Genomic DNA, 22,614 nt, shown 5'->3' with positions numbered 1-22,614 from the left:
TTCTAATTGAGGGCAAGGGCACATCAATTATATATTTCAAGGTAAAGGAGTATTATCCACATTTATTGCTGTGTGCACACTCTTACTCCAGGATAGACAGAACTTAAATCTTGGAAAAGGGCTAAGCTACTGGGGTTTACCTTTCATGTACTGGGAGAGGAGCATGTACACAGGCAGTTACAAGGAAACAGCTGATCCATGGCAAATAGTTTGTGTGACTATACCCGAAAACTTCCCCCAGACATTCCTCCCAGTTTACATTCAGTTTATAATCATTTCGTTTTGCACCTGTAACTTCACTGGTTCACTAACCAAAAGCATAAGCCAGGCTTAGATATAAAAGAATGCCTAGATACAGAACGGCATTAACATCTCTCTTTCAGATTAATCAATGCACCTGTTTTGACTAGACCTTATATTCATATTTTTATATGCAGAATGGAGTTTAAAAACTACCTGACTTCCCTGGGGGCATGGAGACTTACTGGACTTTAAGTCCACCCAACAGAGCACAGATTCTAGACCAGGGGCAGGCAAAATACGACCCATGGGCCACATCTGCCTGCCAGGCCATTCTATCCAGCCTGCGGGGCCTGTAACAAATTTAGAGAATTAATATTTATCTGCTCCTGGCTGCCTGTCAAAGTTGTCAGGAGCCAGGGGCAGTTGGACCCAGGAGGAGCCAGCAGGAGCCACCAACAAGGCCAGCCAGTCCTGCCCCACCCCCAGCACCCTCCTACCCCTGCCCCTTCCCCCAACTGGAAGCCTCTGCATGCCATGGCTTTCACTGCTTCCCTGCACACCTGCCAGCTGCTCTAGAGTTATGTGGTCCCTGGGTGAATAGTGGGACCACAGGAGCACAGGTCTGTGCCGATACCCCGGGGCCAGGAGTGGGAGGGGCATCCATGCAATGAGGAAGGGAGAGACAGAGAGAGAAAGAGATGCGAGGAAGGCACAGACTGTGTGTGTGTATAGTGTGAGAGGCACAGGGTGTTTGTGTGTGTTAATAGGGCGAGTCCTACATGCACCCCATACCATACACATGCACCCACACTCTCCTAGCACTACCATACATGCCAATCTCCACACCCCTTCACACACTCCAGCCACCCACCCCCCACAATCTCCATACCCACCCACACCCCACATACCCACACACACACCTCCACATGCTCCCTCACCCCACACCCATCCCCACACCCCCACAAACCTATGACTACCCACTCATGCCCCACACCCGCAACAATATACAAGAGCAAGACTTCATTTGAAGCTATTGTGCAATGACCTCTATGTGCACTACACAAACGCATGTACATCAGGACAAAAATGTTTTTTGAAATCAAATTAATTAATGTTGTAGGTGTTCGATTTTTAGAATATAATTTGGTATTTTTCTGGTTCTGAGATGGCAAAACCCCTTGCTGAAAGGAGTACTTCTGGTGGCAAAAGTGGGGGGATTACGGGGCGGAACTTCCGGTCCCAAGAGGGCAACCAGGGGGCAGGGCACCTATCAGGGGGCGGAACTACCCATGTGGCCCTCGACAGCTTGCCAAAACTCAGTAATGCACTCTCACAAGAGCAGCCCTCCACCCGAAATAACTGCCCACCCCTGTTCTAGACTTTCCCTTTGAAAAAACAGGAGATCAGTGCTCCCTAAGCACCAATCCCCCTTCTATGGGACCTGGAGGGCACAGACTTGCGCGTGCTAGAGGTAAGGGGGAAGACTACACAGTTTCGGGCAGAAGTGGAGAAGTAAGTGTCCCCCTTCTCGTCCCATGTGTCTCCCCTTTGTTTGGGATCCAGGTACCTCAGTAATCAAAAGGGGAGCCCGTGACATCCAGGCTCTGCCAAGTATGTGATGAGGTACAAAGAAGGATTCTATATGCATACACATTGAGGGGTTGTGCCACCATCCTTTCCGTGGAGGAGAGGGCAGGTAAGCCTTGTAGCCCCTGCTCCCACATGACACTGTCTGTGTGGTCGGTGGGAGATCACACACACAATTCCTTGTTCAGGCTCTTCTCCAGATCCAACACAAATGACCTGTGCCAGATCTTGCAGGCAGCAGAACCAGTGGGAGTCTTGCCACCTTCAGGCTCAGATCTTAGTTACAGGATTTTCCCTTCTATTGAAAAAGTGAGAGAAAGACAGGCTCTTTGAGACTGGTCTGCTGATCAGCATCAAGCCTAATCTTGCTGAAAAAAGTGTTGGGGGAGCTAATGCAGAAGGGCATCCCAAGCTACACATCTCATTGCATGGAGAGTATACGTGTTGGCATGCATTATGTTGAGCACATGAGCATATTTACACGTTTGCACGTGCAGACACAGAAAACCCTGAAATCTGTGGTCAACGACTGCCTAATGCTGGAAAGGATCAGATGGCCACCTCGATCCTTTTAGATCTGTCACCAGGTCTAAGCAGCCCTGACCACAAGGTCTTGTTTACTTCATCCCTGGCTATGACAATCTTGGAGGGGATCATGTTTCCATGGTTCTCTTCCTATACTTTGGAGTGCAGCTTAGCTTCAGAGAGCACAGCTGGTATTTATTCATGCCTTTCTTTCCAAAAGATAGAATAGGAAATATGAACCTCAATCCCCAAAATAAGCTTATTTCCAACCAAAAATATCTAAAAGTGTCTCTACAGAATCCAGAGGGTATAGCAGCTGTCCCATTAAATACATAAAATCCAGTGGAACATGCCTCTTGTGAGAGTGCATTATATAAGGATACTCCACATAACATATGGTGCACGTTACACACGGGCTTTGTTTGAATTCTCACCACGACTGGAAGGCTAGGCCCCTGACCTCCTCATGCCTCCTTCTTCCAGTGTTTGTAGCACTTCCATGTCTACTACGTGCAAATGTCTTTACCCGTCTCCTCCATAATCGTTTCTAAGAACAAACCATGAATCAATACCCTCACAACCCTACCTACAAGCCAACAGTCCAGCACTGCACTTTCTACTAATTACTGCAAGTACTCCAGAGTTCCAGATTCCCATCACGTCAATTTAGGCAGGTTTTTCCTTATGTGATCTCTGACCTTCCAGGTCCAGTCCAAATCAATGAGTGCACTCACCTGCTCAGCCTTACTTAGAAACCTTTGTACCCATAACACTCTTAAATCTTTTATATTTAAGAGAGTGGAAAGTCTGTTCATTAAAGCCTTCTTAAGAAATTACCTCTTCTCAGGTAGACTTATACTAGAACTTATTTACATAAACAAAGGTTTACATAAAGTAAAATAAAAAAGAAATTAAAATAACTACAGACTTAGGGAGAGCTCCTACCTAGGTTTTATCTTCTTAAAAAGAAAGGGTTGATAGAAATAAAGATGACTCTGAATGCCCACAGACCAAGAAGTCTTACCCTTAATGAGGGCAATTCCTCTTTTATGACCTGCCCATACTGTCAATATGCCGTTCTTGCTACACCTTGACTGTCACATTGAATCAGGCTAGGCGCATATAAGGAATTCACCTTTTGAAGTCCAACGCTGATTGCCTAAAATAATATTCCCTTCTCTTGCCCTCTGCACCTGAACAAACATCCTTCAGGAAAACAATTATTGAGGTTTCTTTGGTAAGGAACATTGTCTCTTTGATCAAGTAGGTCATGGCAACAGATATTTTCTAGCACATAATGAATACATCTTGCATGAATCTTGACTATTGAATGCTTAGCCTCCCTCCACCCCCTTCTGAAATGCATTTTAATTTTTTTCTTCACTTCCAAACATTTTTTTAAATGATCAAAATAAGTTGGCTCCTTTGACGCACTTAGGATATACCACTGCATATTTTCTGCCAACCACCTTATTTTTTGCCCAAATTCAGGCTTTAAAGGCAAAAAGACCCTTAACAAACAAAAACAGAAGCCTTAGTGCTGCAAATGCCATCCTCATAAATTGAAAGTATACAGCAAAAGACCTGTAACAAAGCATCATGCTGGAATGTGTGCATCCTCCACTTCTGCACAATATGTACAATAGATCCTGAGAAGGGAAAAGTATCCCTACAAGTTTAGTCAGATAATGACTAACTAGGATAAATCTGATGTGGGATGTACGAGATCTGAGGAGGAGACAAGAGAAGTCGCATTTAAAGCCTGACTTTAAATGCGACCTGGGTTGGAGTCGGGCGCCTGGAGCTGTTGTCCTTCAGGATGAGGCTTCTGGAGCAGCAGGGGCCCAATCCTGCATGATAACAGCCCCCAGTGATGTTTGAACCTGCTAATCAGCTGTGCCGGGACGCATCCTGGCACAACTCATCCCACAACAAAGATGTCTGTTTGGAGCCAGACTTGTGTTAGACCATCCCATTAAACAATGTTACTTAAATCAGCCCTGCTATGACAGATGGGGTTGTCCCAGTACGGACACTAATAACTCTGAATGTGCCACTGATTTCACTGACTTTCTTTGAGTAGGTGTGCGTGTGAACAATAGGAAGAGATCAGACTGTAAGAAAGAAGGTGACCAGAGGAGAAATCCAAAAAAACAGCTGGCAAGGAAATAAAAGAATAATAAAAATTTTCTTCATCACTGTTTGTTTTGGAGAGATCATGCTTTAAGCACATGGAAATACTTTGCACGTTTGAGAAGTGCTGACTTCCTACATGCCTTGTGAAGGAACAGCAAATCATTCTTATAATGTAAACACATTTATAGATTATTCCAATATAACATTTTCAGTGCTGCTGTTTTTGTAACAAGATAAAGATGAATGCTGCTTTCTCCTCTTGATACCATATTTGGGCTGCAAGATGCATAAATCACAAATATTAAACTTAAAAATTATAATTTTGCAGTGTGAGCAGGCAAAATACGACCTAACTACACTTATTGGCACAGAGGATTGTTGGACATTTGCAGGTAGAGGTACAGTTATTCTAGAGCATAAACATACCAACAAAGTTAAGAAGCAAGTGTCCTTTTCCATAAATATGAAGACTATCCGGTGAACTCATGCAAGTGAGCTGAAAAATAGCCAACCTCTGTTTTCATGGCAATGGAGGGCCTAAGAAAAAGCTAGAAAAATGAAACTTCCTCATGCAGATTTAGAATTTTGGGCAGTGAAAAATGCATTGAACAAAATAACAAGAAACTCGTGCCAGAATCGACGGGAGCACTAAGGAACGGATTATTGCAGTGGAAATGGTTTCAAAGTAAAGGGAACTTGCATGAACTAGGTAGTTCAGAATAAATGATGTGAAAAGTAATCTTAGATGCCTTAATTGTTTCACAAACTATAAAATTGATTTGTTCCTCTCCTATCTTAAATGCCGTGTCTGCACGAAACAGAAAGATACTGGGACGCAGTCAGAAGCTGATAAAAACACCCCCGGCAAACTAGCAGCAACTATAAAAGACAAGTTCATTTAAGGAAAGAGTTTTAACTTGAAGTGCAAATGAGTACTAAGATAGGTTTAAGGCCAAATGCAAAAATAAAAACTGAGGTTTGACCTGGGTTTCAATTTGCACCTAGATCCTTTTTTCTTTAACATCCTTCTCGCAGATGTGGACTTTTGCATCTGGTCTCCAGGTCTTCCCTGGGTAATGTTGATAGAAGTCCTTTTCCTGTCATGCCCCTAACTCCTCATCTCATTTACCTGAATAGAGGTCTGGTTGCCCTAGGATGCGGTTGCAATGGCAGAACTGGCAAATGGCAGGTACAGATTCATCCAGGTCAACTTTTCAGCTGAACTGGATCCATTTTTTCAGGGAACTGCCTCATAGGTCAAAAGACGTATAGAAGCCACCCTTTCAGCACCAGACTGGGAAAGGGTCTCGTGCTCTGTCTAATGTCCTTGTTCAGGAGGCCGTCTAAAGGTTTTGTTTTTTCTACAAATCAAGTGGGATTTTACCCTGGTAACTTCAGAGAGGTGTTTCTGAGCCTCTTAATTTCTGCTGTAGCCTGAACTTGCTCAGGGGATTTTTCACTAAAATCTCTTACATTGAGATTCAAGCTTAGACTTAATATTTCTTTTCAAATTTCCTTAATCCTAGAAATAATACAAGGAAATTTGCAGATTGCATTCGTCTCAATAGTGACTTTCATACATTGAGCTCTCGTGACCAGGCTTCATAGTCAAGTGCCCTGGTACAAAAAAGGCTGAGAACCACTGCTGTAGAGCACCTCAACCCAGCTTGCAACAGGTCCCACATTTTAATCCCAGAGACAAACTGCTCAAAAACTGGGAGTAAAGCTCACCTTTGGCCTGAGTTATGCCAGAGTTCAGACTTGATGATCACATGATTCCCTCTGGCCTTGAATACTCAGGAAATAAAAATCTACTACTGGGAACAAGGGAAATTTAGTTGGATATTAGGAAGAATTCTTCATTATGAAGGCAGCTAAACGTTGGAAGAGATTACCTAGAAAGGTTGTGGGTCCCTCCCTGGAAGTCTTAAGAGCAGGTTAGATGGACAGAGGGTTGGACTACACGACCTCTTGATGTCCTTTCCAGCCTTAGTCTTCTATGATCCTGGAACAATCAGATGCTTTAAAATTACAGGTTTCCCTCACTTTATCCTGTACGTGCGTTCCTGGAAAACGGCGCGTAACTCAAATTCGCATAAAGGGAACCCACTTTACAATGCAACAAATAGGGGATACATTCCAAGACCCATTTCTACCACTTCTACAAGACAATTTTGGTACTCCCCAATAGCAGACAGTACACACAAGCACAGGGCATTATCATAATGGGGGTGGCAACTACAGAAACGCGTGTTGCAGACAATGAGCGAGGAACACAAATCCACACAGGAGACTATATTTTGGTGCAATGCACTGTTCAAAGCAGCTGACTGCAGGCTTCTACCACACCAATTACATAAGAGTGAATTTACTTCTCATATAACAAATTTTTGGTATAAAAAAGGCCATTGCATAAAAGTGAATTCACAGATATGGAACCCGCATAAAGCGAGGGAAACCTGTAATGAGTTCCCTTTTTAATTTAAGCCTGGCTGGGGATGCAGCCCTGGCTGCAGGGTGGGGGGAGAACTGCCTCCCAGACAAATGCCAGCTGGGGCCAAGGAGGGGCGTTAAACACCCCTTCTCGTGCTCAAACGTACGGGTGGCTGTGACTATGGACTACAAATCCCAAGACACCTGGAAGCAGGAAGAAGACATGCCAAGCAGCTTTGCAGAGTCCTGCTGTTCTGATTTTGGACTGCAAATCACAGAGACCTCAGGAGCAGCAGGAAGAGGAAGTGAACAGACAGACAGAGAGCCATGCTCTAGCGCCCCCTGGCTTTTGGCCTGAGCCACTGCAGGCATGTGGCTGCATTTCCCAAATCAAAGGTAAATGTCTGTTCACTTCTGTTTCAATTTAACCTCTGCATCTTAGACCAACCTACAAAGACTGAATCAATTCAGGCTCAGGCTTTTTGACTGTCTGTACTTAACCTAAGTTGTAACTAGTGGCCAAGATGAGCACGGCATGTACTACTTTAGTCCACCAAAAGCCATACACTTAAAAGTGACTGTGGAAATGGCATCTTCCTACAGAGCAGATCATCTGCTGCCAGAAAGAGCCGCAGACTCTGGTGACACAAATATACTTGTACTGCTTTTCACTTACTGATGCAGGGCACATGCAACTAAATGACCATTATCACAGTTTTGTTTACTAAGTCTCGGTCACTGCAGCTGAGCAAACTAATCAGCCTGATTCTCATTTATATCCATACACTTATATAAACAAACATTGCTACGGCAATGTGAAGAGGCCTTAAAGTAGATATAAATATAATTTATTTTAACACAGCAGTATAGAAGGGCCTAATTGTAGATGAGCATGACAGCCAAGTGGCTTCAGTAGGCTTGCACAGGATTCGTGTGGACTCCAGGGTCTTTACCGTATTGCTAAGGAGGATGGCTTACAAGGGAGGTGGACACTATTTCCAAGCTCACACTAAGTCTGTAAGTCTGGCAGGGAAGGGAAAAAACAAATTCTGCACTAGTTAAACAACCATATTTAACATGTAAATAAAGCATCCTGATAATAAGCACCATCATTTACTGTGTTTTGTGTATAATTTTTCCACCTACATTGGGGGAAAACATTCCATTAAGTAAGCAAAGATGCTGAATTTTTAACACTTTGCTATAGCATCAATTGTAGAGTAATTGCAGAACTAATTAAGACTCCTACCCATTTGTCTATAGGTTGGCATGCCTGGGAACCATTGTGACAGTCCATCATCTGGCTTACATCTCAACACAGACACTTCAACATGTTTAACCTGGAGCTATGCTTGTGCTTGCCTGAACCCTTAATACCAGCTTCATTAAAAGATGCAATTTTTTTTTTCTAATAATTTTGCTTGCTGCCTCTAAGCACCCTCATGTGTAATATTCAAAGCTTACCAGATTTTTTAAACAAGTGATAAAATACTTTGAATCCAGCACTGAAAGACAAAACTGTAATCAATGACTCTGATCTAATGCAGCATGTGAAGCCTGCACCATCCAACTGTCACTTTAATGGGATAATTGAGTTCTAAAGGTCATCATTTCCTACTTCTTTCAGACTTTTCAGAAGCTGGTGTGTCCTCCTTTCCAGATCAATGCAATACTTGTTGTTATAAATAATGACACGAGTTATTTAAACTACAGAATTAAGACAAACGTGCAACATTTTTTCTCAAAATGGTTTCCCTTACACTAGAAAGCAGATGTAAGGCCTGATTTTTGGCAATGCTGAGCAAGTAAAATTCCTGTTAAGAATCAAGGAAACCTGCAGCAACCATTTTTTTGAGATTTATATCCCGCCCTGCCCAAAAGGCTCAAGGCAACTTAATGTGTTCTCAACGTGGCACCTTTTCCCTGCTTCCAGAGATAAGCACAGTCAGTACAGTGGATGGGCCAACAGTACTTTGTCTCTGCATTGTATAGGGAGGGCTTTGCTTTCCACCGGAGAGGCCAGTGCCTAAAAATTAGGTGCTGCAGTGGGAGCACTGTGGTACTTTTGTGTCATCAGCCCGCATCGACTGACCCCAAGTGCAACCAGTTGTGAGTGTGGAAGAGCAGGAACAGACAGCCCAATTTCTTCTGTACAGGGGTGAACAGATTGGGCCAATGGTACTTTGTTCTCTTCACCCCCGTATGGAAGAAATCGGGTTGTCTGTTCCTGCTCTTCCACACTCACAACTGGCTGCACTCGGGGTCAGTCGATAAGGGCTGGTGACACAAAAGAACTAAAGTACCACAGTGCTCCCACTGTAGCACCTAATTTTTAGGCACTGGCCCGTCCAGTGGAAAGAAAAGTCCTCCCGTTACAATGCAGAAACGGAGTCAGGACAGGAAGTTGGTGGGTCCCTGCTCTATGCACACTAAGGGAGTTTACTGCAATATTGGGGAGACCTCCACCTCTTTCTGTTGCTTACGGGTCTTACCCTGGGCTGCCGAAAGGTAGCTTCCTCCAGCCAGGACTCTCTGTCCTCAAATGGACTCTTGAAGTGAGGCACCTAAGCCTTTTCTCAAAGCAGAGCAGGAGGCAACTCCTCCTTTCAAATCTGCTGGCAGAGGAGGACAGGCTGGATGGTGGTGCTCCCTTTCATCCAATTCCTGGAGCTCCTGCCCAGGATGTGGGAGACCCAGGCCCCAATTTCTTTCTACTTGAGGATACCCAAACACACATCTTCCAGCTCAGAGGACAGCCCTAACCCCCAGGCTGAAACTGCCATGGAGTGGAAGCGCTTTCAATCCTTCGTGTTGAAGCTGTTCCCCACCACCACCACCTCTAGTCATGTTTTGGGCAAAGTGTGAAATGTCAGTGGAGCGTGCCCACCAAATCAAGCTCCGCGGGCACCATAGATGAACATCAAGTTTGCAGGTCTCAGCCCACAGACAGACTAGCACGAAGCTGCTCAGTGCTTCCATGACTGAAACAATCCCGGGCAGGCACAGAAACAGAACTATGGGCTTTTTTACATGTGCAAGTGCCCGGCACTGCAACACATGCAGCTGTACCAGCAGCAAAATGCATATCAGCATGAAGAAAATGGTGGTGGTCCGTTTTTGAACTAAAACACCTCGGAGATGCTTTCAATCAAAAGCGCGCCACTGCAATTTCCTGCATGCGGATGTGCATTTCGCTACTTATAGAACTGCACACGGTGCAATGCTGTGCATCAGCTCCCATGCAGAGCAGACTCGATCAATCGAGATTGCTTAAGAGTGATGGATCCCTGGCACATCCCGGGACAGAAAGATAGGTGTATAAATGCCCCAAGTGCCTGTAGGACTCAACTGGAATAAAAACAGAGGCACCTAGTGATTTTAGGTACTCGCTGAGCAGGATTTAAGGATCACAGAGTAAAAGGACACCCGAATTAAGAGCCAAGCAGGACTAGACCCTTCTGTGATCTAGCCCTACAGTCTTCCACTTGCCACTAATTCATAGTTAAGACACTGTAGTGTAGTGACGTAGAGATTTAAACTCTAGGAAGAGTTAAACTAGCCACTTGTCAGACTGAAGTCTATCAGCCTCATTTTTCAAAGGTACTAAATACTTATGGCTTGTACTGACTTCACTAGCAGATTGTGAGAACCCAGCACAGTGACAGCCTGCCCCACATAGTTTATATAACCCAAAGCCAACATCTTCATGCTGTATTTAGCTCTGAAAAATCTGAAGACTGGTTAACAGAAGAAAAGCTATATTTAGACACCAACTTCTGTTCCAAACAGAAATAATAAATCAGGACTACAACTACAGAAAAGTTTTGAAGTTTTATCATTACAGACGTCTCATTTGTTTAAAATAAAAGAATCTCTTGAAACATCATGCTGATATTCAGGAAGTGGGAAGACCATAATAGATTCACATGATAGTGAATTCATGATGTCAGGCATTTCAAAGACTTATCCCAATGAATGCCAAAATGGGCATTGTCAAAATTTACATTTTCTGTCCCCATTCTAACATAAAGAGTAACAAAAACTTCCTTTGAGAGCTGAATGCTCAAGAGAAAAGACAACACCACATCAACAGGACTACACTTCAATAGAAACACAAAGGAAACTTTAAGGCTTGATCTATGTTGAAACTGTGCTTTGGTTCCAGCGATTCATGGCCAGACATCTACACAGCTGCACCAATGCAAACTCTTCCTATACAGGAGAAAAAGCTGCAATTGTCCTAGCTACGTGGAAAGAAAAACAAGATGCAAAGGATGTGGTTTAAATTAGGCTGAAACCTTATTAACTTAACTCATCTGGGAACTATCAAGCAATAACTTGGACAACGCTGGTTATCATTCCTCCTGTAATTGCTTCCACGCATTAGAAAACTGTCATCAGCCTTCCCCTCCACACCTGGTCCCAGCCCACCAATGTGACCCCGGTACACTCGTTTGAGACTAAAGGGGCTGGGGAAATGGAGTTGGTCACCTTGCTGTAAAGAGATACGAGTTACCCAACCCCTTTCCTCAGCTTCCAAACGAGACTCTTCCCCCAGATGGGAAGTGGATGTAGGGAATCAGGGAACCAGGCCCCTAAAAAAGTGCCATGGACATCTGACACCTACTGAACTAACAAACGGCGCCAGATATAACAGGGGGCTCCAACCAAGAGAAAAGGGTAGTTTTATATGTCCTCCCTCAGGTACTGCACAGGGGCCAGTGGAGTATGCTGGGAGTTGGCAACCTAAGGTCCACAGGCCGGATCTGTCCCACAGAGCCATTAGTCCCAGCCCATGGAGTGGGGGCTTTGGCAGTGCCACACTGCACCATGGCTGGGCTCTTCACCCATGCCACATCATGGCTGGGAGGCAGAGAGAAACAACAGTGGCAGACAGATCCTAGTGCTGGCCCATCTTTGACCTGAACTGGGTCATTCCAGCTGTAAAAGGCTGCCAACCTCTGGTTTATGTGACCCCAAGCAGCCAGCCAAGCTCCTCACCCCATGCTCCCCCGCTCTCAAGCCCAAGGAAGACGTTTAAAAAAGGAGCCTCTAACACATTTCCCACCTTGCCTATCCAGACAAAGAACCTGTGCGCCAAAGTCACATGGATTAGCACTGACAAAGGTTGTCTGTGCAAACAGCGCAAGCTCCGGTGCAACAAAAAGTTATTCCTTCAGCTGTAACGGGATTCACATAGGTGCATCTATGGTGACAGCAGACTATTGACAGCTGGATTTGGAGCAAATGCCCAGCGCGTACAAAGACCTGCATTTAGATTGATAGTGTCTGTTATATGGAGAACTCAACTAGATCATTAACGCTCTAATCATAAAAAGGCAGACAAGAATCATTAAACAGAATACCTGGGCTATTAAAGGGCCATTGTGCTATTTCGCTCATGCCAACAACAAAACATTCCAAACTCATTCACTTGTGCAGCAACGCTCATGATTTGATCTGCCTCGGTGAAAGACCATCCTTTAATGTGAAAGATCACATGCACTGTTGCATGAATGAAATGCTTACAGTCTGAAGATGGTTCGAATGGCAGCCTGCTTCTGCCTAGGATTTGTTCCCTCCACTGCTTGGATAGGAATTATGGCCAAAATAGATGTCAACTCTTCATTGCAACTCTATTTGTGGAGGTCATTGATGCAATGGACAAAACAGTAGTCGAGGCCTCAGCTGCTCACAAGAGTTGAATGTAGACACAATAAGTGCTATTCGCTTTTATAGATCAATGAAGGCAGTGTGAGCATGTAAAAAAAAAAAAAAAAAAAAAAAAAAAAAAAAAAAGTCAGAGCCTACTAATGCCACACTTTCAATTTAAATTAATCCAGCTTTCAAGCAAATGCCTACAAAGCACTCATATAATAATGAGATAATCTTGTAAAAACACATGAATTTAAAATCTCCACTGCAATGTAACAATTGATACTGGATTAGAGTAATTAAGTAATTATATCTGTACAATGTATTTTTGCTACAGGGAGCCTACCAAGATGTGCTAAGACAAGCCAGACACACCTTTCAGTGTTGAAAGAAAAGGTTTACACATATCACAACATAAGTTTTTCAAGTCAACTACAGCTTTGGAGGTGGGTGGGGGGAGTATCCCAGGATGCTCTAGAAACATCCTCTTCAGAGGCTTACTTAGTGGATTAGACAGCTGCAGTGAAGGCAATATATTAGGAGCAGGCCTATGCAGGGTGAGAAAAATGTTTTTACTGCTGCACAAGTACAGACCACTGGAAAAAGAAACCCTTAAATGTGTTAGAAGCTTTCTAAAAGCCCCACTCAGAAGAGTGCACGATAGTGCCTGGTTAAAGACACGATCCTCGGAGGTGCTGGACACTCTGGCCCTGGCCCAGCAAAGAGCATTAAAGCATGTGTTGAACTTCAAACAACTAAGCAGGTGTGACTACATAGGTGCTTCAGATGAAACATGCCAGTACGCGTTTGACCGGATCAGGGACCAAATGCTCAGCGTCTTCTAGTACTGGGTGCTAAAAGGGGATTAACAAATACCACAGAAAGAAATGCACTTTACTAGCTCCTTGGATAAATTCTGCACACTAGAAGCAGCGTGGAGATTAAAAACAAAAGCGCAGATTAACATTGACTGGCATGCATCTGACGAAGAAATCAAATCCATCTGAACTGTTTCTGCCTGAAGACAGACCAGCTGAACTAACAGTGCCGGAAGGAAACTAATTTGATTCCCTAAATAATCTTTCACTGTTTAGGCAGAGGCCTTCTAGAAACAGCAGACCAGCAGTGATGGCAAACAGTCACTTGCAGCACACATGGATGCAGGCAGTTCACAGGTCATGTCTCTGGACCTGCAGAGACACCGGCTAAGTAGCAGACTTAGATTTATTCCTTCCAATTCATATAGCCTGTGCATTATGTCCCTTGAGAGCTGACCAAACCTACTCAAAAATACCTGGAGGGATTTTCTGGACTTGGAGCAGGATCTTGGACAACTGCAACAAAAAGCAGCGGGCTGGAAAACAGAAGCAGGCGCTGAACGTTTGCTGGAACAGGAAACAATACTGTAGCAAATGCCGTAATGAAAAACAATTAATCTGACCGTATCTGGGAGGTCAAAGTGGAAACCCCCCCCCCAGCACATCCCCACGTATAAGGTAAGAATGTTACTTCCAATTAGAAGAATACTGCAAACATACGACAGTAAGAAATCTAGTCCCGAGACAGTTAGCCACGTTAGTCTGAACTCGAGCAGAAGACAAGACAGGCTTGATTTGCACTTTACAGACTAACCAAAGTACATACGTATAGCATGAGCTGAATCTAGTCCCTCACATGCTCTCAGCACAGGTCACTACTGACATGCTTTCCACAGGTGTCCCTGACCTCCGGTGTCACCAGCCACTAGGACTCACTCCTGTGGTATGCCGATTTGATGAATCCTTCCCTGCTGATTCAGCCTGCAAGCCCTAGGCTCTGCTTTGAGCCAGTGACTATGGCAGCCAAAAATCACACCCTGGTCATACTGGGTTCAGAGCACTCAGGCACAAAGTGAAGATAAACACTGTTTCCCTGATTTGAATGGAAAAGAGCCAGGGAACCAAAAACAAGAGGGTGGAAGTGTCTTAAGTCACTCTGGGCACGTCTCCACAAGATGTTTGCTGTGGAATTGCCTAATTAGATTAATAGATTTGTAGATTGTCAGGGGCTGGAAGGGACCGTGCAAGATCATTGGGTCCAGCCCTGCTGCAGTAGGCAGGAAGACAACCGGGGTTAGGTGACCCCAGCGAGATGACTGTACAGTCTCCTCTTGAAGATTTCCAGGGTAGGCGACTGCACCACCCTGGGAGGGAGAGAGTTTGTTCCACAATCCAGACAACCTGACTGTGAAGGGGTTTTTCCTAGAGTTGAGCCTGAAACAGTCTTCCAGGAGTTTGTATCCATTACTCCTGGTCTTCCCCATGGGTGCCCTGGTTAGTCTGTACAGTGCAGCTAGCTCTGCAGTAAAGCCTCAGCGTCTACATGTGCAGTACTATTAGGAGGGAGTAAGCTAATTAATTCCACCATAGCTTACTACTTGTATACACAAGTACTATCCTGTGGCAGAGTTATTTACTCCATAGCAACGCATGTGTAGATGCTGACGGGGCTGGCTGAGGCACAAGGGTGCTTCGGTGCAGGGGCTGCCTGCTTGGCTAGCCCTGCACTGGATCACCTGTGCCCCAGCCAGCCCCTCCGCAGCACGTTGAACCAGGTCAGAGCCGCTCTGGGCTGGCAAGCTGATCCCCTGGGCCCCCTGCCAGCCAGGGCTCCTTTGACCCAGCTCGATTGCTGCAGTCCCAGGTATATATTCAAATGTGGCACCCAGAAGCAGTAAACTCCAGCACGATATGCACCGGAGGTTATTGCTGCGCATTAATAGCATGTGTAAATGTGCCCCCTGTTGTCCAAACGGCACTGATGAGAAGTGATGCAGAAGAGCTCTGGGGAAGGACACTACATTGGGATTTGGTCGATTTTATTCCTGGCTCTGTCACTGATCTGGTCGGTCACCCCGGGTAAGTCACTTTACTTCTCTTTGTCTATGCATGTGCACAGATCTGAGTATAAAAGAGCCTTTATTTTGGTGGGACTGTATGAATACTATCGTAATAAAAAAATACAGATGTACCAAAACCTGGGCTCATTATTCAGTGACAGCCCAGCACAGCAATTTTGAAGATATGTTTTCACTGTTAGGAAAAGAACATGCAACAGCTATACCCGGCTTGCTCCAACTCTATGAGGCACAGATACCTCCCCTCCCCACTACCAGGAAGTGCTCTATGAGGTAAGTAGGTAAGTGTGCAGCTATATGAGGAGGCCATATATTTGGAAAATCCAATTACAGGTAATCATATTTCTAACTGCATGAAATTGCCTCCAAAGAAATCCACTCTTGGAGAACAGCGGTCCCTTGGGAAATGGGCTGAGAAGTCATTGTACAAATGGAGCAAATGGAGAGAGAAAGCATTCTGCTCAGTAGCTATTTGAGCTAGCTTCCAACTCTGTTTGCAGGTTGATGCTTGTCCAGCCATAGGAGCATGCAAAGAGCTAGGGCCCAAATCTGCAAATGCATTAAGGCATTTAACTGTTACCAATTTCCCTGGGAGGCAGCCAGGCAGCTAAATGCTTTTGTGGATCTGGGTCCAGGCAGGTGGTAAGTACTATTAGCCCTTCCAGGGCTCTGTAAGTGCCAGGTAAATGGTAAGTACTGTGATGAAATGAGCAACTCTGAACTGTTGTCAATAATGCAACCCACGTATACAAGCATACATACACACACACTGAGGCATAGTCATATCCCTTAGAAAGGCCCAAGCAGAAATGACAACTGAATGCTTCAAAGAGTGCCCTGATTTATTCCAAGACATGAAGGACTGGTCTACACTCATAGGTTTTGTTGCCATACCCATGGTATGAGGCTGAACCTGCAAGCGATGCAGCTACGTGGTCAAAACCCTTAGCGCAAGTACATCAGGCTGGCAAGAATGCTTTTGTCAGCACAGTTTGTTCTGTTTGAGTAACTGGTGTCAGCTCCATCAGCAAGAGAACTCCTGCCAGCATAAACTAGACTTCCACTCTTGCCTGTACAGCTCCACCACACAGCTATACCGCCAAACCTTCAAGCCAGTGATTAGTAACCAGGATGCTGTGGCACCCTGTGGTGCCTTGAGATCCTTTCAAGGGTGCCACCCAGTGTTAGCACTGTTAGATGTGCAAACATGATTCACAAGATAAACCCCAAAATTTCAAAGACAGCGTTCAAAACATTCTCACCTGTCATGAACTTTGAGGTCCTCACAACAGAAAAATTGCTCTATTACTTTTGCGGAGTCAAAAAAAAACAAGTTAAAACTAAGAACTGGCATTTTCTGGGGGGTGCCTGAAGTCTAATAAAGTTGAAAACCAGTGTCTTTAGCATAGGCAAGCTCTAGAATCCATCCACCAGTGGAGTTACCCCCTTTGGCCAACATTAAACTATTGAGCGATGAGCATAGACAACAAAATGACAACATGAACACCATTAGGACACAGACAGATGTAACAATTATGACTAATGATGCTGATCTAAGCTAGGGCTGTCCAACCGATGGCTGGAGGACTGCACATGGCCTGCATTAACATGGCTCTGGAACCCAGAAGGTGAATGCTCCCACCTCTCGCCCCCAGCACCTTTTTTTTGCCCATCACTGAATTTGGGGTCTTCAGGTGCCACTGGTGACTCAAGTCATCAGCTGGGGAAAAGTGGCGGTAAGCAGCAGCGGTAGCGTTCATCCCCCCTAGTTCCAGAGTGCTGAAGTTGAAGTGGTTTAGCCAACTCAGATCTCTGCACTCCTGTAGCAACACAACAGCCATGCATATTCCCGGGCAGCAGTTCCCCATCCCCTTTGGAGAGGTTAAAAGGTATGTTTGTCCTCAGCTTTACAAGGAAGCATAACTAGAGTTGTTCCACCTTTCTTGGCTGCATGAAACTGGTTTGTAGAGTAGGTTTGAGAGACACTAAAGGAAATTAAGATCTGAATATTCAAACCCTGTAGAAAGCTCTAAGTAACAAGTATGCAGGGAATCGTGAGATCTGAAGGGAAAGTACATCAATAAAAAACAAAACAAAAGTATCACTCTCTACACCCTCTCATGGAAGCCTGAAATCAAACAGCTTGATTGTGGAGAAGCCATGTTTCATAAGTGAAGAACTTTTCCAGATAACTGAATTGAAAGAAGGAAGCCAAAATGGTACACTACGCTACAAAGAAAGAACAGGTCATGCCTAAATGAAGAAAAGACTAAAATCAAACTAAAAATAAGCCAGAAAAGGAGGTCCTAGTCCCTGCAAGAGAAGCCAGATGAAGAGGAAGATGCACCAGTACAGGCTGGCTGGGCAACAGCTCTGCAGAAAAGGACCTGGGGGTGACAGTGGACAATAAGCTGAATATGAGCCAGCAGTGTGCCCTTGTTGCCAAAAAGGCCAACAGCATCCTGGGCTGCATGGGTAGGAGCATTGCCAGTAGGTCAAGGGAAGTGATTCTTCCCCTCTATTCTGCACTGGTGAACCACATCTGGAGTACTGTGTTCAGTTTTGGACACCCCCCCCCAGGCACTACAGAAAGGATGTAGATAAATTGGTGAGAGTCCAGTGGAGGGCAACAAAAACGGTGAGGGGGCTGGGGCACATGTTTTAGGAAAGACTGAGGGAACTGGGCTTATTTAATCTAGAGAAGTGAAGACTGAGTGTGGGCTGAACTACCTAGAGGGGGGTTCAAAAGAGGATGGAGCTGGACTGTTCTCAGTGGTGGCAGATGACACAACAAGGAGCAACAGTCTCAATTTGCAGCAAGAGAAGTTTGGGTTAGATATTAGGAAGAATTTTCTCACTAGGAGGGTGGTAAAACACTAGAACAGGTTACCCAGAGAGGTGGTGGCAGCTCCATCCTTGGAGGTGTTGAAAACCTGGCTAGACAAAGCTTTGGCTGGGATGATCTAGTTGGGGCTGGTCCTGCTTTGAGCAGAGGGTTGGACTAGATGTGACCTCCTAAGGTCCCTTCCAACCCTAACTTTCTATGATTGTGTGATTCTATGTCTCTCCTGTCCCCACGATAAAAGATGCCCTTGTTTAGATTATTAACAGAAGAGATTCCACCCCACGAAGAGAAACTCAAGGTCAGATAAAAAGATTTCTCATGACCAGCCCACCTAGCTGAGCATTTTGCAGAAGACTGGAACAGGTACATCACTTGTAATCCAGAACAAAACTTTGCCAGATCATCAGTCAGGCTGAAGAACCCCTGTGACCTAGTCTCTCCCAGGGCAAGCACTTCCATTTAAGCCAAACACTGTTATAGCACAATTGGCAAAAATGTTTTAAGTAGTCACACTGATGCAAACCAAGGTTTTAGCCATGCAAAAAATTTTAGTGAGCACTACCTGGCCTCTGCTATTTCTATCTGCAAACTTTAAGCAGCCACCATCAGAAGAGCCCAATGATCCAGCTGGAGGAAAAGACGGTGATCTACACATTGCTAACGCTCTCCATGGAGGAAGTTGAAACTGAAGCACCTTCCTGGAGATAGCAACACTCACTTGGCTGCAGGTCTGAACACCACAAAGCTGCCTTTCCTGTGGTGGGATTTTGAAAAAAACAGCATTACCGTGACTCTGCTCCCAGGGACACAAATGAAACAAGTAAAACTCCCACTGAATTCAGTGCAAAGATAAAGACTCTGACCTAGCTCTGTTCAGTCCATGTTGAGCACTTTCAAAAACTACTGCACCCTCTAAGGGTGGGACCCCAGACAAGGAACTTCCTCTACCTGAAAAGCCGAATGCCACAAACTGGAGGCACTGTGTTTCTCAAGATTTGAGGTGCCACAGCAGTGCCTTGTCAGACATGCTTAGGAAATCATGCGCTTGGGCCCACAGTGCGAATTCACTCTACATCTCCACAGACCATGCTTTCTTTAAAATAGTTTTTTAAACTAGGAACCTGCTCTTTGACTATATTGGCACAACATCAGCCCTGTTTCAGTATCCTGGTGTTTCCCTGGTATGCCAAGAGTTTTTTAAAACGAACATCAAGCTAGCCAGAAGCCTCTTCAGCCAGTCCATTTAAGAGTCTACCTGCTAGCTACCTGGGCTTGTGATTTTAAAATATTTATCCCTGCAGGACACTAGGAACACCTACCTTGACTACTAATGGTCTAAAAAGGGATATTAGCATCCTCCTATGACACATGCACATCATCCTGCTTCTTTCCAAGTATAGAATACTTTTCAGATGTTCGTGGGACATACTTCAATGGTACATAAGACTAAGAATTACATCCAGGAGAATATTTTACAGTTTAAACAACAGTTAGGACAGTTGCTCAGTTGGATTATTTCTCAAATAATGGTCATATTCTGCCAGAGGGCTCTCTTGACACACCAATACACTAGAGGATGGGCACACATTTAATCTTCAAATTTTAGGAAGGATTACAAAAGAAAATACATTTCAGATCACAGGAAAAAAAGTCTTGCAACTGACAGCTTTTATCTATTTGTCAAGAGCTGAGATACGCTTGGATTCTAGAAACACAGTGTGATACAAGAGCGGCTACGAAGGAGATCAGAGAATACACTTCAGATACCTATGAGAAAAACAGACTTGATGCCAGAGGCAGGCTGAGGTGGGTTTTGCTTGTTCCGTTTTTGAGGATCTATTTTTGGTCATCAGATTAGTCCTCATCATCATTTTGGCCATTAGACTATAAGGTGTGGAGATGATTTTGCAAATGGAATCTTTTTTGAGACCCCGAAAATAGACAGGGGGTCAAGGTGAAGATTAGGAATGGATTTACTGTTTTACACCAAATTCTTAATAGATAATCTGTTCTATCATTTTTTTCAGCAAAATACATACAAAATGTTTAGTTTGCAATAAAAATAGTGCGGGTGTTTATATTATGGCATGACAGAAAGAAGGGAGTTGGTGTACTCCGTTTAAGCGCAGAGCTTTGAGACTGAAAAAAGTTTATGTACTTACCCAGAACATACACTTATTCAAACTTAACGTAACGATGAAAATTACATACACAGCCTGGTAGTCCTGTGATATTAGCAGCCCTAAGACTATTAATGACAATTTTTTTTAAGCTTTGGTACTATTAGAAGTCTTGAAAGTAAAGGAGATAACACCCATCAACATCAAGGCATCTAATAGCAGCTCTTTGTCAGCTGCTTCCTACTGGCGCTGTTTATGGTGCCAGTCCTCAGGGAGTTAACTGGAGTACAATGCCACTACCAAGCAGATATAGGGGCAGAAAGACGCTACAAATTGAGTGTTTTATGCACTGAACCAATATGCGGTAATCAATTTTTCTTATAATGTAAAGAAGAGATGCAATACTGGGACTGCAGTCATGTTATACAGTTAAGCAACTTGAGAGTACCTACCCAATATTCATGCATGCACGCTGTATAAAAACAAGAAAACTGACAGATCTTTAACTGCCACAGCAAAGCTAACATATTTACTGTTAGGAAAAATCCTTGTCTCAACATAGGACCAAACAATCATGAGAAAAGGATTCTTATTTTTTGATTTGCAGACATTTTTACACCAACCTTTTCCAAAGATTCAAAAATGTATATTAGCTTCCAGAATGATTAGACCAAACCCAGGCAGAAGAAAAAACAACTTTCCAAAGTACTAATAAAAGCACAATGTTTCAGGGGAAAATATATATGTGTGTGTGTGTGCATGTGCACACATGTAACTTAGAATGCGATCCCTTCTGACACGGGCTCCCAAGGGAGGTGGTGCTCTCCCCTACCCTGGGGGTCTTCAAGAGGAGGTTAGATATGCATCTAGCTGGGGTCATCTAGACCCAGCACTCTGTCCTGCCTATGCAGGGGGTCGGACTCGATGATCTATTGAGGTCCCTTCCGACCCTAACATCTATGAATCTATGACTGCATACAAGGCTTAAAATAAGGTGTGTGTATGAACACGTGTGTGCATGTGTGTAAACACACCCCTTTGAGCCTCGTATGGAGTCCAAAGGGATCTCTTACCTTCTAAGTTCTACACTGCTGAAGTTCCCGAGCCATTTTTTTTTTAAATGATGCCAGTAATTAAGAACTGTAATTATGCAACTTTTAAAATGTAAGAGAGAACATCTCTGTTTCAGATTAGAAAGTGTGGTGCTCTTTGAAAGGTGAGAAACTAAAAAGAAAACAAATGGACTCTTACCATTTTGATGCCAGTAGAAAATGTGACTGGTTTGACTGGTTTGGGTTTTTCCAGCTGCATTTCTAGCTGTGTAGATCTGTCTTTATGCTGAGCTAAGAGCAGGGAAGCAGGCAGATGGGAGCTTTCCTGGAAATATGTTAAGAACACAGATTGAAATAGTCAAAAGAAAGAAAAACAACAAACAATGTTGCACGGTCTTAAAAACTGCAAATTGTGTCTGAAAGGCCGTCGCCGGCAGGAGTGGGTTATGCTAAATATCCTCTCTATGAGAAACAGTTTATAGAAAACGATCACTTTCAGTAATAAGAAAAAGCTGTGGCAGCCTCATAAATCAGAGTAACCTGCAAACAACCATTTTTATAGAATCCACATTAAAGACAATATAACAGGCTCCTTATTCCAACCGGCCTATGCAAGTATATTTATTAAAATAAAAAAATTAGAACTTAATAAGAGAAGGAGTAGTACAAAGTAGCATAACTTGGATCAGATGTTTATCTAAGACACATTCTTTCTACCAATGAACTCAGACCAGTTTGAAATTGTTTCCCATTAGATTTCACCTGAGGCCGTTTGGAAGTGATCCTTGCTCTGCTTCACACAATGGCACTATTGTAAGTGCAACCAACAGCATATTTATTTTCCCCTTTACCAACTTATTTTGAGGGAAGCCAGCCAAAACTTCAAAAAAAAAAAAATTATAAAAGCAATAAAATAAAATAGCAAAGTGAGTTAACTACTTAAAATCTTACATTCAATCTGCAACGGAAAGATTATTTATATGGACAAACACAGCATGTTCCTGGGAGAGAAAACAAATTACTGGCTAAATAATTCTCTATTTTACCAGGCTGATTATCTACACACACCCTGAAATTCCCTAGCTTCTCCTGCCTCTAATGAACATGGAGTTGAGAAGAAGG

At 43.9% G+C, this 22,614-nt stretch overlaps 1 protein-coding gene across 2 annotated transcripts in view; it reads right to left on the bottom strand.

Annotated features, from left to right (window-relative positions):
• MNAT1 (MNAT1, CDK activating kinase assembly factor) overlaps window positions 1-22,614 on the bottom strand; it is a 152,639-nt gene that overhangs the window by 67,471 nt on the left and 62,554 nt on the right. For both annotated transcript variants that reach the window (XR_003093931.1, XM_006023067.2), the window contains exon 6: window positions 21,692-21,817. Coding sequence is in view for 1 of the 2 variants with exons in the window: in XM_006023067.2 (XP_006023129.1) it covers window positions 21,692-21,817 (126 nt within the window). In the remaining variant the exon portion in view is untranslated. The remainder of the gene's footprint in view (window positions 1-21,691; window positions 21,818-22,614) is intronic.

Source organism: Alligator sinensis, unplaced genomic scaffold, assembly GCF_000455745.1.
Source record: "Alligator sinensis unplaced genomic scaffold, ASM45574v1 scaffold50_1, whole genome shotgun sequence".
Classification (NCBI taxonomy): Eukaryota; Metazoa; Chordata; order Crocodylia; family Alligatoridae; genus Alligator; species Alligator sinensis.
This window is presented reverse-complemented; position numbering and strand designations above follow the sequence as displayed.